The sequence below is a fragment of the Sarcophilus harrisii genome, chromosome 3 (assembly GCF_902635505.1).
Source record: "Sarcophilus harrisii chromosome 3, mSarHar1.11, whole genome shotgun sequence".
Classification (NCBI taxonomy): Eukaryota; Metazoa; Chordata; class Mammalia; order Dasyuromorphia; family Dasyuridae; genus Sarcophilus; species Sarcophilus harrisii.
The window spans coordinates 466,848,058-466,867,296 of record NC_045428.1 but is presented as its reverse complement, the minus strand read 5'-3'; the positions used below and the strand labels follow the sequence as shown (position 1 = coordinate 466,867,296).

Genomic DNA, 19,239 nt, shown 5'->3' with positions numbered 1-19,239 from the left:
ATTGTCCAGGTGAATATTCCTTTTCTTAACTAGACCAAAAATTATACCAGTGATGTTAGGTAGAAACTTTGTTCTAAATAAAAGACAGTCTTGTTTAAAGGAGAGAAGACTGCATTGGGAATCAGGAGACCATAGAATTGAATTCTAAATTTGCCAAAGCTAGCTTTGTGATAGGGCAGTCAGGTTTTTTTTCCATATGGACAAATATCAAGGAAATAAAACTGATGATTCTGCTGACAACACAGATGTAAGGAAGAGGAGAAATTGTCATGAGACTGGCCTCTTTTTTTTTCTCCCCTCTTGCTACCTGCTACCATCCAACCTATCATTGACTGAAATTGTACAGGTGGTCAAGCAAGCAAAAACTATCTAGAGATAGATATGTCAGATACAAACAAGCAGAGTTAAATCTAGGCATTTGTTTGTGCCCATGGCAAGTGACACTAAGTGAAGGGAATTGAGGGAGAGTTAATGGGGTGAAAGAAGAGTTTATCTCAGCTAGTCATCTGATAGATTCCTATTTTAACTAGTTCTTTCTAACTAGATCCCAAGTTCTATTTTTTTTTTCTATGCTGCTAAAAGTATCATCAACACATTGCAAATTTGTCATTTTGGGACCAATTTCTGAACAAGATTTCCCTAGTTAAAGCTCTTGGCAACAACTCTGAATATATGCACGCATACTATCATATATTTTGTCATGTCTTGTAAAGTTGTTATATTGCATTGCATGATAATATGTTATATTATAACAAAAATTGTTCATTAATTCTTCCATATGTGTCTGTCATCTTCCTGATTAGGCTGTAAGCTTTTTACTTTTACTTCTTTTGACCTTCCAAATGGTAAGTACATAATTATAAGTACAAATAAATGTGTGATTGCTACTGATCAAAGACTACATAAGAGAGATGTGAATTGAATATCAAATAAAGATGCATTCTATTTCTTTCACTCATCTTCCTTGCAAAATATCTCCTAATAACTAATACTTATAAACTATTATATTACATAAATTAATAAACTATAATTATATAGGTAACTATTACGTAAATTATATAAACTAAAAAAACTAATAATAGTAGTTAATATTTATATTGCATTTGCTATGTGCCAAACTTATTGCATTTGATCCTCACTACAACTTTGGAAAGTAGGTGGTATTATTTTCCCCACTTTACAGATGAAGAAAATAAGGCAAATGGAGATTAAGTGACTAAACTAGGACATAACTCAGGTGACATCTATGCAAAGACATATCTGACCCCACAAATACTCTAGCTTGCTCTTTCCTCAGATTTCTCACTGTCCTCTCCCTAGACCTGTCATTTGCATTTTTCTCACTGTCTCATATGCCTTGTTTCCAGTTATTTATGTATCTGTCTTTCTTCTGATTAGATGGAACATTCTCTGTGAGTAGAAACTGTCTTATCTATCTTTATAGCCCCAGTTCCTATTGTTAAAATATATTCCTGGAAGAACACAATTGACTCAATTATGTTCTTTCTTAACCATTTTGCTGTATGTGAATCTTCATAAACACCAACGGAAGCAGCTACTGTCCTTCATTGTCTCCTTTTTTCTTTTTATTGGTACAAAAAGAGTAAGTTGCTGAAGGTAGAAAATTCCAGAGTCCTGGGAATGTCCTCTTCCTTTTTCTAACCTAATGAGCTGTTGTCTTTGATTTAGTGGAACTAGCTTTATATTATGAGGATAATTCCCTTATCTATTTCCTGTACCAAATTATTGCATTTACTTTTTAACAAATACACCATTCTTTGACTCATCACCCGTATTTTAATGAATAGCAATCTTCCTTTTTCTTTGTTTTATATAATGTATAGATATTATTTGGTGAATTGTGAATGATAAATTTCTCTCAGTGAAGAGTGTGTACAGTGTGCCATACTCTGAGTATAATAAAAACTGTTTCTGATTCATTTTGGCTTATTGTATTAGTTAAAGTAAATTACTAGACCTAAAAACTGTTTAATAAATGCTTATTGAATTGAATTGAGCTGGTGAAGCTGTTCATGGTTTGACCAGTTGCATTTGACCACACAGACTAACACTTACCATCAAGGTTTGGGGCTGCATCAGATGCCTTGTTGTAGATCACACCATGGGGCAAAATGCTATAGACCCTATCTGCTTTGTTGGCAAAAGTCACTTCTATTGTATCACCCACCTCAGCTTTGATGACTGGGCCTGTGAGAGATTGAGTATGGGAAAGAAAAAGTAAAAAGAGAAGATAAGGGAAAGAGAGAGGAGGGAGAGAAGAATCTATTTAGAACCATCAGGTCTTACAACAGTAATCTGTCCCCCAAGTTGAAATATTTGGAATGATTTACTGTACCAAGTATTCCAAGATGGATTTCTGCCCCAGATCGGTTCTTTCTTCTGGTAAAAGTTGCATCACTATACTCCACATACTGAACTTTCCAGTATTTTCCTCCTATCCTAGTTTCCCCTTGTGTGAAGAAGGGCTCAGATTCACTGTGAAAGGATGCGGGAACTTGATTGAGAACGTTTCCACATGCACACCAAAAACCTCAATTAATGAGCATAAGCTCTTCATCTTTTTGAATCACCAAAAGAGATTCTGGACAAGTCCTGGGTAAATATTCTTCAACAAGTCCCTAGGGACATTTAACTAGCGGAAAAGGAAAAAGCTGGTAGAAAGTTGGGCATATGTATACACTAGCAACTCAATCCAATTCAATGAGCATTTATGGTTGCTATATTCAAAGCAATAAGGGTACAAAACCAAAATATTTGCCTTCAAGGACTAATATTTTACTGAAGGAATAAAGCACTTAAGCAGATAAATATAATGTAATTTGAGGATTGTGAGAAAGAACTAATAACTAGGACAGTCAGCAAAGATTTCTGTGATATCTGCTTGAGCCTTCAAGAAAGCTAAAGATTCTAAGAAAGGAGTTCTTAATCTCTTTTGTATTATGGATCCCATTGGCAGTATAATGAAGTCTATGGACCGTTTCTTGGAACTATGGCTTTAAATATATAAAAGAAAAAACTTATGATTACAAAAGAAAAAAATTAAATTAAAATGCAGTTATCAATGTATATTTTTATAAAAAAAAACAAACAAGTTTTTATACCCCAGATTCAGAACTCCTGTTTAAAAGCATGGATGGAAGGAGTTGATTCATTCCAGGCATTCATTCATCAAATACAAAGTCATAGAAGTGGGAGATAAAATGCCAAGATCTGGCAATGACAAATGGGTCAGTTTGGCTAAAACTGAGAATACACAAATTCAGTGGTGTGAAATAAGTGTAGAAAGATAAATGGGAGTCAAACCATGAAGGGTTTGATATGACAATAAGTGTGTTAGCCATGAATCAAAAAAAAAAAAAAAACAAAACACTTGTCCTTCATAGAACTCTAGCTAAAAAATGAGTAATTCCTTCGTTATTAGGAAGGACTGGATCCAACAAGGACTAGATTTTGTATATCTAATGATCTGCATATATGTTTGATCTTCCTCTAGAAGTTCTGGGGTGGAAAAGAAAGATTAGGACAGAACTTCTCTTTGCCTTGCACAGTGCTCTGCATATAATAGACATTTGATATATTTAACAAATTAATTCAAAAATATTTGTTAAGGTTTTCTACAAAGGAATAAATACATTTTCTTTGCATAACAAATTTTCATCATCTCATATTTAAGTCAAATTGAAATTCCAATAAGTATAATATATAATAAATTCTCAATTGTTTGAGATGTCCTCAAAACCCTTCAATAGAATTCTATTGCCTATTGTCTAGGATTATGATATTATTGATAATATGACATTCTTATTAAAAGTTAATGCCTGAATTGCTCTTCTTTAAAGAAGGCTACATTAATATATGTTTCACTCAAACTAAAACTATACTGACTATAGAATGGTAGATACTCAAGAAATATTTATTTTTCTTGAATGACCGGTTGAATTCTATATAAGTCAACATATATGCTGGACAAACTTAATATATTAAATTCTAGCCATTAAGGTCTAAGCTAGAATATGCTTTATAATTTCATTTAACTGCTAAATGAGATTCTGCCATATTCTTTTCTTTGTCTTACCGGGGGCTCTTGATCCATTTTGTGTTCCAAGGACCTTTTTTGTCAGTCTGGTGAAGCATATGGACCCCTCCTCACAACAATGTTTTTAAATGTATAAAATGAAATGCATAAAATAATAATACCCAATTACCTTAAATATATTAAAATTATCATTAAATTCTTGAACTTCACATTAAGAACCCCTACTTTACTGTATGTAGTAGGCAAGAGACTTAGCAGAGATTTATTTAGTTCTCCATTAAGACACAATGGATTTTTTTTTGTGAGAATCTTTTAAAAGTATCTATTCTATACTTAACAAAGAGATGACTTAACAAAGGGCAGAGACTTACCTGCCAGTAGCATTTAAGGGCAGGCCACTGTATTTATCATAGCCCTGAGGACCATAGTCCCAAAGAATTTTTTCTGCAGCAATAAAATAACTTCTCTCCTGGCCTGTCAGTGTGGATTGATGAATATCATTTGTGCATGCTTGGACATTATATTGTCCAAGCATACCCGCTGTAAAACAAAAGAAAAAAATATGAGTTAAGTTAAAATATTGCTGAAGGCTACCTGTCCTAAAGAGTTTTCTGATATTGCCACTGGTTTTCATGGCATATTATTACATTCCAAGAAAAACCTAAATGCCATTTATAATAAACATTTGCTAAAAATTTTAACGTTAGCCTGAAGGATTTTGTTATTTTTATTATTGTCATTATTATTATTATTATTATTATTATTATTATTATTATTATTATTTTGCTTAACTCTCCAGACTGTCTAAGAACCTATCCTAGCAGTGAAAAGACCTGCTACTATTTACCCTTTGGGAAGCCATGTATTCTTCCCTTTCCACTTTAGCCCTGTCCCAAGTTGTGATTCCTCAGAGCTCATCTGGGATGCTTGACTCCTTCCATAACTTGTCTGAGATGGACATCATAAACTCTGTTCCTTCTGATAAAATGGAAAACTAGGCTTTACCAGGTATGCTTTCATTGCCTCCTAAGATCCTCTATTATTTACCCTATATTCCATCTCTGCACTCTGTGCAGAGGACAAGTATCAATATCTGATCTACAGTCTTTAAGACTTTCAAGCTTTTTCGTCTGCCTTCCAGATGAATTTTCTTTTATATGTTGTCCCCCCCCCAATTAAGGGAGATATCTCACTTTTATATTTAAATCTCTAGGGCTTAGAATAGTTTCTTGTTTGTTAGCTAATTGATTTATCTTTATAAATCATCTAAGTTATAACAGATTAAGGGAAGAAACACTGTCGTATATCTCCTTGTGTACCAAAGAAGATTGTTTTCTTCAAGACCAGAAGAGGCCCTTCTACTAAGTAGTCATTTAATAAATATTTACTAAAATAAACGTGGAAATGAAAAAATATATATGTATATGTGTGTATGTATTAATATATGTCAGTTCTATCTCCATTTATGGCAAGTTTTAATAAACAAGCCATTTAACAAAAAATTAAGTTCTTACTATGTGTAAGATATCATGTGAAATATTGGGGATGCAAAGGTAAATAATGGAAGTTCCCATATGCAATTGGTTATGATCTAATGGAAAGGGATATGGCGTTTGGAGGAAAGGTTGCTCATACATAGCCTGCTTTGCATATAGTGTCTGATCAATGAATGTCAGTTATTGGTGGGAAGCCACACAACATAATGGAAAAGATGCTGGCTCTGGTATCAGAGAAAATGGGTTCAAATGCTTCTTCTGTCACTTAATTCCTTGTGACTTGAGTCTATTTTAACCCCTCTGGGATTCAGTTTCCTCATTTGCAAAATGAGGGATTGTAACTAAATCAGTTCCTTGAAGTTCAAAATGCATATGATTCAATGATTAGTGATTCCATGATTGTCAAACTAAGTGAACTATTACTTTCTATATTTCCCTGTCAACAATTTCTATCTCTTTACCTTGTAGATGGTCACTGACTTGACAGGTAATCATCCACTTCCCAGCATTTTCAGCTATCATTTCTGTGGTAAGGAAAGTAGCTGGGAACAGGTTGACAACATCCGTTCGATGTCCTCGGCTGATGAAGGTGTTCCCATAAAAGTAGATAGAGTGGATGTCAATCTCATTCCCCATCCCAAATAAGTGCCATGACACAGAATCCCCCACACATATCTCTGGCTCAGGGAAGTTTCCAAAAAGATAGCCATTAAGAGCTAGAAAAGAAAAAAGAAAAAGAAAAACCAAAAGAAACAGAGGTTTCGGAAACGATAGACTCTTACTGAAGTGTAAAGTGAGACTATTTCTTATTTCAGCATTTTGAAAGATTAGGTTTAAAAAGAGTTAGGCCCTTCACACAAACAACAAAAGCAAGTGAACAAAAAGAAATATGGAAGAAATGCTAAAACAAACATATACTAAAAACCAACCAAAAATTGTAAAAATTATCAATACTGTCAATATCTAAAAAATACCACAGAACAATTGAACCTATAATGGAAATTGAACATAGAAACCCCTTGAAATGTCCTGAAAGATATTCTCAAACAGAAAGGAGGAAACTAGCATTTTATTAAGCCCCTACTATATACCAGACATTGTACTAAATGCTTTCCTGTGTTGTTTAATTTCATCCCCCTAACAATTAATTTCATAATCCTCATTTTATACTTGAAGAAACTCAGAAAAATAGAGGCTAAGTATTCAGAGTCACACTGAAGCTAGTGTCTAAAATCACGTTTGAACTTAAGTCTTCCTGACTTCAAAACCAGTTCTCCTTCCACTGTGTCACTTAGCAAAATAAAAAGCTAAAAAGTGGCATGAGGAAATCAAGTGAGAATTAGGGTTCCAGAATAGAGTAAAAGGAGATAATTAAAAAAAAAAACATCAAATTTTGTTTTAAAAATATGAGTGAAAACATCATAAATTCCATAGACTCTATGAACAATATTAGCAAAAAAAAATTATACACATATATGCAGTAAGTGATAGAAGTTAAGATATTACTGAACTGTACAAACTATGGAACAATATGTGGAGTTAGCTGACAAACCTGGACAACAGAACACCCTCAGAAATTTCAGTATTGTTGACATCACAGAGAACTAAGAAAAAATTTTAAAATATGAATATAATATTTGAGAAAATCTAATAAATTTTTCCAAAGTTTGCTAAAGCAATTATCAGCACATGATAACAATATTTTATATGCCTAGACAATCTGTTGTTAAATTCCAACCTATATTGCTAAGAAAAAATATATTACAAGCAATTTGAATTGAATAAATCAATTACAATTACAAAAATTTGGGGGGAAAATGGAACTTTGAAAGAGAAAAAAAGTAGGATTACAGGAAAAGGAATACAATATTTACAGAATTAAGAAGCATGGACCATGAATCAAGAATTATCTCAGAAAAACAGCACACTCTATGAAAGTAAGAAACGATTATTTGAGAAGCTGCCTTTGAAAGATTTTCAAAGAGTTATAAAAATTTCAAAGAAACCTTTGAAAAACAAATATTCCTCCCAGAAAAAGAGATAAGCATTAAAATAACTCAAACTTCTCAAATCAAATTAAAAGTTGCTAACAAGATGTGTTAGCATTGTGCTGGTTAAATCATTAAAGATATCAGAAGGTTTCAGGGAAATAATAAGAAAACATTCAAAGGGGAAAGGAACAAGGGCAGATAATTCCACAGCAAATCTTCTGTCTTTAATAAAATAGAAATGCAAATTAGAATAACCTATAGAGTTAGTAATATTACAGAAGTTTTAAATAATGATTCTATCAAATACAGACTAATAGAATTTTTAAAATACATTTTCCTTACAGTAAGATAATGAAAAGACAAAACTAGTAATTATGGCATGATATAAATGATCTATCCTTCCCCACAAAAAAAGGTACAGAATGAATTTCAAAGCAGAATTAAATAATCTGCTACTACAGAAACATATTTAACCCACAAAGTTCTAAGGTATTTAAAATTTAAAATGCTATAAAATTTACCATGATATTAACAATATCAATCACGGTTCAATTAAAGCCAGATTGTGCTAAAATAAACATATTATATATTATGCTAAAAGGTTCTATCCAAAATGAGAATATACAAATATGTGTGCATACACACATACATATGCACCTAATAATTGTGCAGCAAATTATCAACAAAAACTTCATAGCATTTCATCAAGAAATAGTTGGAAAGAAATAAGAATAATGGGATGGTTTATCAATTCATTATCATTAAATGGTAACTCTACTGAAAAGATTGAAAAGAAAGCCATAAAGTTAAATACATTATGACACACACACACACACAAAAAAAAAAAAAAAAACCTAAAGCTATATGGTGAGAACTAAATAGTGGAAACAAAAAATATATTATTTTTTCAGGTTTATAAACATCTTAGCCAACAAAGATGACATGTAAATACATTTTTAAAAATATGAAAAATCATAAGTCTCCTTTGCTGGATCAGTTCATGCCATTGACTGTGGGTATCCCCAAGGGGTCTATCCTCAGCTCTTTTCTCTTCTCCCTCTTCCTTGGTGATCTCATCATCTCCAGTGAGTTCAGTTATCTTCTCTATGCAGTTGATTCCCTAATCTATATTTCTCTTTGATTAGGGCTCTTTCTGATCTCCAGTGCCACATTACCAACTGCCTTTGAGTTATCTCAAACTGGATGGCCCATAAATATCTCAAACTCAGCATGTCCAAAACAGAACTTATCATATCCACCCTGTCAAAATTTTCCTTTCCCCCAACTTTCTTATTACTGTCTGGGTCTTGACATCATTCTCTGATTCTTCACTCCAATTCATAGTATTTGCCTAATTTGTTGCCAAGTATTGTTTTTACATTAATAACATCTTCCTTATAATTCCCTCTCTCTATTTTGGCCATAATTTTAAATTGAATTCTGGTCAGAGATTAATTAAGCAAAGAGGGGTTTTTTTTGAGAGTTAAAAAAAATTTAGTAAGTTAAATGAGAGCACTATAGAAAAAATAAAAAAGTAATGTGTCATGGAAGTAAGAATTGGAAAGGGAATTAAATGCTTGCTATTAAAGGTACAAAACCATTTCTGAAAAACAAGCTGCTAGAAATTTTTAATGGAACCAACAGGAGCTAATGACTTCATGAGACAACAAAAATAATGAAAACAGTTAAAAGACATAAAAAATAGAAGAAAATTCTAGCTATCTCATAGCAAAACAGTTGACTTAGAAAGCAAATTGAGGACGTATAATTTAAGAATCATTGGAGTACCTGAAAGCTATAAACAAATAAATGATTTACACTGTATAAAAAGTCATAAAATAAAATTTCCCAGATCTCTTAGAACTAGAGAGAAAAGTGGAAATAGAAAAAAAATCCATCAGCCACCTCATGAAAGAAACTACAAAATGAAAAGTTCCAGGAATATTGTAGCCCAGATCCAAAGTTTCTAGTTCAGAGAAAACCATTACAAGAAGCCAAAAAGAAAGAATCCGAGTTATGAAGAAGTCACAATCAGGAGCGTAGCTTTTGTAGCAGCCACTACTATGAAAGAGTAAAGAACTTGGAAAACCAAAGTCTGGAAAGCAAAAAATATAGGTTTACAATTAAGATTTAAAGTTACTCAGTTAAACTGAGCATAATCCTACAAAGGGAAAATTGACTTTTGATGAAGAGAAGGCACTAAAGTGATATGTTCTTAGTTAATAGCTTTAGTACATTGCAGATGATCCATTCTTTGGATAAGGTATTGAAACAAAATTTGCCAATAAAAATGAAATGACAAATGCAGACACTCAGAGATTATATATTTTACATTTATGGACAATAACATTCTAAACCCAGTAGTAAAATATCATGTTATGAATTTCAGATAACAGTGTTTCTGTGAGTGAAAATATTAGCAATTCATTGACATCTGAGTGAAAAAAGAAATTACAAAACAAGAGCAGATTCTTCAATAATAATAATACAATTATTTAATATAAAATTATGCAGTAAAAACAGTACTTAGATGCAAGTTTCTCACATTGAAAGCCTGTTAATCAGTATTATAAACAGAAAGTTAATGAACTAAGTTTACACTTAAAAAAAAACAAAAAATGAAGAAATAAAGAATATCAGAGCAGAGATCAATAAAACTGAAATGATAATAATTGAAAAGATAAATCCAAAGCTATTTTTTAAAACAAATAATGGCTAATTTTAAAGAGAAGCTTAAATTTGAAAGAAGAAAAAAAGAGTTCACAATAAGGAAAAATATATGAAAGTTATTAAAGATTAATATACACAGTTTTGTATAAATAAATTTGAGAATCCAAAAGAAATGGGTGATTTTCTGCAGAAGTATGTGAATACAAAATGTGAATAATCTAAATAAACCAGTCTTAGAAGTATAAATGCATCAAAAAGCTTCCTTACAAAAATTTAGGTCCAGAGGTATTCACAAGTGAATACTATCAAACTTTTAAAAAAAGAAATAACTCTAGTACTATAAAGAATGTTCCAAAAACAGAGAAAGATGTAGGCTTTCCAACTTCTTTACACTACAGATATGGTTTTCATCCCATACTAACAAAGGTAAGCCTGAAAAAGGAAACCATATATTGTTAATGAACACTAACATGAAAATATTAAATAAAATATGTAAATATGAATATTTATAAATAAACATTACTACAATTAATTATACAAATGATAAATATAATGAATTGAAATGACAATGTTAATATACTAGCATTAAAATAATATATTTAAATATAATAGTATGTAAATATCATAGGAGAGTTATAAGTATAATATAAGAATTATAAGTATGAGAAATTTATAAAACAATAAAATAAATCAAGAGAAAAAATAAAACCACACAAACATGTCATTAACTACAGAGAAGATACCTGATAAAATTCATCATTCAGTTTACTTAAAACATTTAAAGACTCCAGAAAGAGAAAAAATTTTCTATAGTGAAAAAAATTTTTTTAAATTATATATTCAAAATGACAAGCTATAATTATAAACAAGTGAAACTTTCAATTCGGTATGAGCTTTTCCATTTTCATAGTTCCTTACTAGAATTTATGCTGCTCTAAAAGAGATCCATTAAAAAGTAATTGTATGACACATGGGATTTAAATATAATTGCCTATTTGTTTTTTAAAATACTCTTATTTGTATTTATGAGCCAAGCTTTATTTTATGTAGTCATTCTATGTTTCCTTGCACAATTCCTCTATTTTCTCTATGACATTTTCACTCTAAAGAGGAAGGTGGTGGAATCAAGGATAATGGAAGAAATTAAAATACCATTTACATCCACAATTTTCATTGATCTGTGAAACTGAGTCTGCTAGTTGCCAAAAACAAAAACTAAAAAAGAACAGCTAAGTTAGTCACATCTTCTTCCATTCTACAGTTCTTTTTTTTAAATACTTCTAATGATTCCTATTATGTTCAAGTCTGTTGGAAATCAACAAAAGGGTGGCAGTATACATATTATAAAAACTAACTCTGTGATATGTGTGATCCTGGGCAAGCTACAAAGAAATAACAATTAATAATAATAATATACAAGTAATACTTAAAAGTGTAAAATCCATTTATATATACATGGATCATATAATTTAATTTAATTTTCATATTAGCTAAGTGTTATAGTTACCAATATAATACAGTAGGGTGTAACATAAAGTGATGTAATTTAACAAAATAAATAACACATATTAAATGTCATATATGTATAACTATACAGAAACATAGGAAGTGGTCAATGCATGCTTGGTGCCATCACTATTTTGCATTTGGAAAAACTGCAACTCCAAGAGATTAAGTGAATTGCCCATAATGATACAACTATTGTCAGAAGCAGGATCCAAACCCAAATCTTTCTTGACTCCAAATCAAGCAATCTTTTTATGTAGCAACCTTCCTAAGCATGAGTTTGCCCATCTTCTGGGAAGCTTCATGTGACATTAGTCAAACTTAATACCATAGAGAATAACTATAGTGTAGTAACAAAAATCATAGATATGTTCAGAAGTTCATTGGAGATAAAAATCAAAGATAGGAGTTAGAAATAAAACCCTTAACATGGCTCTTTTCAGCAATGAGGTGATACAGGCCAATTCCAATAGATTTGTGATGGGAAGAGCCATCTGCATCCAAAGAAAGGACTATAGGGACTGAATGTAGATCACAACAAAGTATTATCACCTTTTTTGTCATTGCTTGCTTGTTTTTTTTTTCTTTCTCATTTTCCCCCTTTTTGATCTTATTTTTCTTAATATATGTGGAATTTTGTATAGATGAATCACACATGTTTAACATATATTGGGTTACTTACTATCTAGGGGAGGGGATAGAGGGAAGGAAAGGAGAAAAATTTGGAACCCAAATTTGCGGGGTGTGAATTTTGAAAACTATCTTTGCATGTATTTTGAAAATAAAAAGTTATTGGGTTTTTTTTAAAGAAATAAAAGCCTTATGCTTAAACATTATATGTAAAAGCACAAAATATGGGGACAAGCAAGATGAACTAGAGACACTTGTAAAGGGAGTCAGTATTGACTTTATAGTTAACATTGGGAGGTAGTGGAATGACCAGTGACAGATTATTCTCTGAAAGAGTATACCTTATTCTAAAGTATGGGAATAGAAAAAAGAAGTCCATGGAATAGCACTGTATAACATGATAAATTCACATAAGGAAATCCAGAAAGCAGAGGGAGGAAAATGAGGTGAATAGCAATGGAAGCTAAAATAGAAATGATGTCACAAATGAATCCTTAAAGATAAAAAGAAACCCTGGATACAGAGCTTTGTAAACCACTAACAAGCCAAGCACAAAGGTTTGATAGTGTAACAATAAATTACATCAATGATGCAGACATCTGTTGGTGTTCTCTTTCTGCTCAAATCAGAGATAGTAAATTTATTATTTTCTTTAATGAATATTTCTTTTTTTTTAAATGAACAAGAAGTGACAAGGAAAAAATTGTAATTCTGGAACTGATTCTGATCATTAAGGAAGAACAGGTTATGCAAGTTCAAATGGTGAGAATTTTAGTGGGAAATGGACATGTTATCTTATGTGATAAAAAACAGGAGGGAAGTCAGATGTAGTTTAACCCATTCAGAAACAGAAGTGGTTGGCAAGAGTTTAAAGCCAAGACAGCTTTGGTTATTATTGTTTTATTATTATTAACATAGGGTCTTCTAATATGTGTCAGGCACTATGCTAACCACTTTACAAATATTATTTCATTTGATCCTCACTATCTTGGAAAGTAGGTGTTATTATCATTACCATTTTACATTGAGCAAACTGAAACAGAGATTTAAGTAACTTGCTCAAGATCAAACAACTAGTAAATGTTTGTACCTGGAATTGAACTCAGCTCTTTCTAACAATTATTTCTATTACACTGTGCTACCACACAGTATTTTGAGTTAAGTTGAGTATACTGAATTGAGTTCCAACTGCTTCACTAGATGAACTACATTCTGACATATTGAAGGAAAAAATATTTGATACACATAAATGCTAAAGCTATTAGTGATCTTTGAAAAATTGTAATCAGAGGAGTGCTATAAGGGGTAAATGCCTCATTTTTCAAAAAAAAAAAAAGAAAATTTTTTTTGAAAACTATATGCTTAAACATTTAACTTTGATTTCTAGGAAAATCTTATGACATACTAAAAGAAAGTTGGTTTATGAAAGTTAAGTAAAAAAAATGAGGGTCATTAATAATACAGATGAAATAAGAACAATCATGCCTAGCTAATCTTATTTTCTCTTTTGACTGGATTGCTAGATGAGAGATATTGACTAATTAATTCATAAAATAAAGTAGAGAAAACATGCCTATATTCATAAAAGCATTCAACAAATTTTCTCAGGATGTCTTTGTGGATAAGATGAAGAGACAACAGCTAGATAATACTAATTAGGTAAATTAAGTGATTGCATGATTTAATGACTAAACCCAATCTGGAAAGAAGGCTTTAGTAAAGTATCACAAAAATATGTCCTTACTTCTGTATTATTTAAAATTTTAACAAGGCATAAATAATATGCTTGTTAAATTGTAAATGACACAAAATTGGGTAACAGAGTCAAGTTCCAAAAAGATCTCAATAGACTAGGACCAGGAAAAAAACTGATAGAGATAAGAGTAAAGTCTTACACTTGGTTAAAAAAAAAAGTGACTAAAAATGTAAAGTGGGGAGATATGGCCAATGATTTATTTCAACATTGTGACATGTGACAGTTGAAAAACTTGACACATTTTAGGTTATATTAAAAAGGCTATCCTGAAAGAGAAATGACACTCTCATTCTCCGTACTCAACTCTAATTAGACCACACTTGAAGAACTGTGCTCTGTTCTATAAGCAACATTATAAGAAATATAATATTAAGAATTCATCTGGAGAATAACTCTTTATGGGAGGACTGGAGATCATGGAGAATAAATTGAAGATACTAAGAGAAGAAAAGGCTGTGGCTAAGGCTGAGTAATGATACCTGTCCAAGTATGTAAAAAGTTGTCTGTGAAATAAATATCCAACTTGTTTAGTTTGACTCTAGGAGGTAGAATTAGGAGTAGTCATCAGAGGTTAGAAAGGACCAAGTTTTCAGCTTGATACAAAGAACAATTTCTTAAGAGTCAGAATTATCCAAAAGCATAATAGCCTGCTTTGAACAGTGAGGTTTCACTCCATTGAAGGACTTCAAGTGGGGTTTGGATAATGATTTATTAGTGATGCTGTAGATAGAATTATCTCCCAGGCACAGGTTGAGCAAGACAGACAAGTAGTTCTCTATCTACTCTGAAATTTTATCATTCTACAATTGTCCCACTGTTCTCTAAGTGTTTCATTGGTTATATGAAAAAGCATTGGATTTGGGAGTCAGGAAACAAATTTGAACTGTAGCACTGGCATTTACAATGTATCTTTGGGCAGTCATTTTATTTGGGACTTCATTTTCCTCATCTGTAAAGGAAGGAAGTTGAATCAAATGATTTCCCAGGTCCTTTCCAGGTCTAACAGGCATTCTATGATTTTTGAATCCCAGCACTCATACTTTCTACTTTCATGACATTAGGCAAGTCATTTAATCTCTCTCATCTTCAAACAATTTGTCCATGTGTAAAATGGAAATAAAATTAGCACTATTTATTGTCAAGGGACTATTGTGAGGAAATGCTTTATAAAATTGAACATGTAATATAAAGTGAACAATATTAATATGTTACATATCACAGAACTTTATAGCTTATTCATCTTTTTCATTTCATGGTTAAAGAAATTAAGACCAAAAAACTCCTCTCTCAATAGTTTCTTAATAGGACAGTATCTCAAGAACTAGAATTTTCATTTTTGCTTCTCTGTTCCCCACAATGCCAGACAAACAATAGGTGTCTAATAAATATTTTTATATTAAATTTTCTTAACATTTTAAAAGTGTTGATAACACTCACCATGCATTTTATTGCTTCTTTGAAAAACAGCATCATCTTTGTCAACTGTTCCAGGAGCAGTGCAGAAATTTCTGATGTTTTCATCCAGATACCAGCTTTGATTTTCATCAACTAGTGTGAACATCACTATAAATTCTTTATTAACATCAGTTCTGATTGCTGGATTATTAGCCAAAATTCCTGCAGGACAATTTTTTTATTGTAAAATCAAGGTAGATGCTAAGTAAATTAGGACATAAGTTTTAGCATTAAAAAATCATGAGTCTTTTACCATAGAAATAATAGTAATCATATTTATGTAGTATGCCATAATTTACAACAAACATCTATAAATTCTGAAGACCAAAAGAGAAAGCATTGCTTTGAGGAGGACCTATGCTGTACGTGGTAAAGGGCATTCTTATTCAGGTGTGGATTTGACTATAGAGCCTCTGAGGTGCTTTACAATTCTAAAATTCTAAGATTCTGGGATCTAGGGACTATAATTCATTGCGCTAGTTTCTAAAACTGGGAGTCATGAGTGGTGAGGTCAAGTTGAAAATTGATAGCCAGCATCTCCTGAAATGAGGGACTGCTAAGACGTTGTCTAGAAATCACCACAACTGCAGACCTAAAAATCTATCTGCCTATAAGTAAAGCAGACCATAATCACTCAGAAAACACCACCACCAAAAAAACTGGTCAGTTTGTTGTAAGAATAAATAAAAACAAAAATAAACAAGAAAAGATTACCAATCTGATCATTTGTTGTCATGGAGACAAAAGCTAAACAAATCATTTTATTTTGCTTAGTTGAATTTTTCACTTTTGAGCTTATTGTACACATAGATCCAGACATATCCTTTAAGCAGAATTATTCTGAAAGAAAGAATCCACCTACTGACAAATTGTAAAAGATTATGCCATTAGTTTGGTGTACCACCCTTTTCCATTTACAGTAATTTACATAATTATCTATCTGAAGAATTTCCTTATTTTTGAAGGTTGAAATGTGAAAATGGGGAACACATTTTGTAGGTGACAAGGGACAGATAGCACCAGAACTGTGTCTGTTATACATGTAAGCTAGTAATGGGATTGTTTCTTTGTACCTTTTTTACAAACTAGTAGTGGCCCTATTAATCCAGAGCATATGTCCTTTGGTGCATCAATGTGAGAATGATAAACCCAGGTCAGGCAGTTGGCATCTGCAAAAGTAGGAGCATATTCTTCCCTTGCAGGCCAAACATAGGTATAATTTTTACCAGGAGCAACCATGTCATCATCCTTATTTTTTCCAGATGTTCCATCAGGATATAGAGCTCCTTAGGAAAAAAAAGAAAAAACAGTGTTCACAGACTTGAAGCAAGGAAATAGTTTTCTATTTCTGGGTTCTGGGAACAAGTCACCCAAATTCAATTCATTGAATTCATCATAATTCATCACAAAAGGCATTTTATTAAATGACTATTAAAGATATAAGGCAGCTAGTTGATTCAGTAGATAGAATGCTAGCCTGGAGTCAGGAAGATTCATTGTCCTGAATTCAAATCTAACATCAGATACTCACAGTCCCTTGATCCATTTACCTCAATTTCTTCATCTGTAAAATGAGCTGGAACAGGAAATGGCAAACAATCCTAGTATCTTTGCCCAGAAAATCTCAAATGATGTCACAAAAAGTCAGACATATATGAAAAGTCTGAACAATTACATTAAGAAGAGAGACTAGACATGATTTCAGCTGGGACAAGAAACATGTCCTGCATAAAGAAACCTCCTTTACCAATGCTGATTGGTATCTTCTTAGCAACTTATAGTCTTAAGGAAGTAAGAGCTGAACCATAGCAGGTTTTTCTGCTTCCAAAGCAAGTTCTCTATGCAGTGATTACACCATTCTACCTCTTCTTTTCCTATCTACAGATGTATATTTTAAAAGTATATATCACAGTCTCTATCATTCAGTTGCACTTTTGCTCAAGAAATAAGATTTATAAATTAATAGTCTTAAAAATGAAAAGGGAGAACTTTCCATCAATGAAGAGGAAATTAAAGAAATAATAAGGGGTTACTTTTCCCAACTTTATGCCAATAAATTTGATAACCTAAATGAAATGGATGACTACCTCCAAAATATGGCTTTAGATTATCAGAGGAGGAAATAAATTGCTTAAATAGTCCCATTTCAGAAAAAGAAATAGAACAAGCTATTAATCAACTCCCTAAAAAAAATCCCCAGGACCAGATGGTTTATATTGAATTCTACCAAACATTCAAGAACAATTAGTCCCAATGCTTATAAACTATTTGAAAAAGTAGGAATGAAGAGTCCTACCAAATTCCTTTTATGACAAACATGGTACTGATACCTAAACCAAGGTAGGTTGAAAACAAGAAAAAAATTATAGACCAATCTCCCTAATGAATATTGATGCTAAAATCTTAAATAAAATATTAGCAAAAAGACTACAGAAAATCATCCCCAGGATAATTCACCATGATCAAGTAGGATTTATACTTGGGCTGGTTCAATATTAGGAAAACTATCAGCATAATTGGCCATATTAATAACCAAATTAACAAAAACCATATGATCATCTCAATAGATGCAGAAAAAGCATTTTATAAAATCCAACATCCATTCCTATTAAAAACACTTGAGAGTATAGGAATAAATGGATTTTTCCTTTAAATAATCAGTAGCATCTATTTAAAACTAGCAGTAAGCATCATATGTAATGGGGACAAACTGCAACCATTCCCAATAAGATCAGGAGTGAAACAAGGTTGCCCACTATCACCATTACTATTTAACATTGTATTAGAAATGCTAGCTTTGGCAACTGAGAAAGATATTAAAGGAATAAGAATAGGCAATTAGGAAACCAAATTATCACTCTTTGCTGATGATGTGATGGTATACTTAGAGAACCCCAGAGATTCTACTAAAAGTTTAGAAATAATCCAACTTTAGCAAAGTTGCCGGTTATAAATAAACCCACATAAGTCATCAGCATTCTTATGTATCACTATCAAAATCCATCAGTCAGAGTTACAAAGAAAAATTCCATTTAAAGTAACTACTGATAGTATAAAATATTTAGGAATCTATCTGCCAAGGGAAAATCAGAAACTTTATGAGCAAAACTACAAAACACTTTCCACACAAATTAAGTCTGATCTAACCATCTTGAAAAATATTAAATGCTCTTGGATTGGGCGAGCAAATATAATAAAGATGACAATACTACCTAAACTAATCTATTTATTTAGCGCTATACCAATCAGACTTCTCAAAAACTATTTTGATGACCTAGAAAAAATAACAACAAAGTTCATATGGAAAAACAAAAGGTCAAGAATTTCAAGGGAATTAATGAAAAAAAATCAAATTAAGGTGGCTAGCTGTACCAGATTTAAAATTATATTATAAGCCAGTGGTTACTAAAACCTTCTGGTATTGGCTAAGAAATAGACTAGTTGATCAATGGAATAGGTTAGGTTCAAAGGACAAAACAGCCAATAACTTTAATTATCTAGTTTTGACAAATCCAAAGACACCAATTTTGGGGATAAAAATGCATTATTTGACAAAAATTGCTGGGAAAATTGGAAATTAGTATGGCAGAAACTAGGCATTGACCCAACTTATCACTGTACACAAGATAAAGGTCAAAATGGGTTCATGATCTAGGCATAAAGAATGAGATTATAAAT

General features: G+C 31.8%; 1 protein-coding gene across 1 annotated transcript in view; it reads right to left on the bottom strand.

Annotated features, from left to right (window-relative positions):
* HEPHL1 (hephaestin like 1) overlaps positions 1 to 19,239 on the bottom strand; it is a 90,855-nt gene that overhangs the window by 42,453 nt on the left and 29,163 nt on the right. Inside the window, exons 3-8 of the mRNA XM_031961008.1 lie at positions 16,635 to 16,847; positions 15,544 to 15,723; positions 6,015 to 6,269; positions 4,429 to 4,597; positions 2,357 to 2,496; positions 2,077 to 2,208 (exon numbers count right to left, since the gene is read on the bottom strand). Coding sequence (XP_031816868.1) covers positions 2,077 to 2,208; positions 2,357 to 2,496; positions 4,429 to 4,597; positions 6,015 to 6,269; positions 15,544 to 15,723; positions 16,635 to 16,847 — 1,089 coding nt within the window. The remainder of the gene's footprint in view (positions 1 to 2,076; positions 2,209 to 2,356; positions 2,497 to 4,428; positions 4,598 to 6,014; positions 6,270 to 15,543; positions 15,724 to 16,634; positions 16,848 to 19,239) is intronic.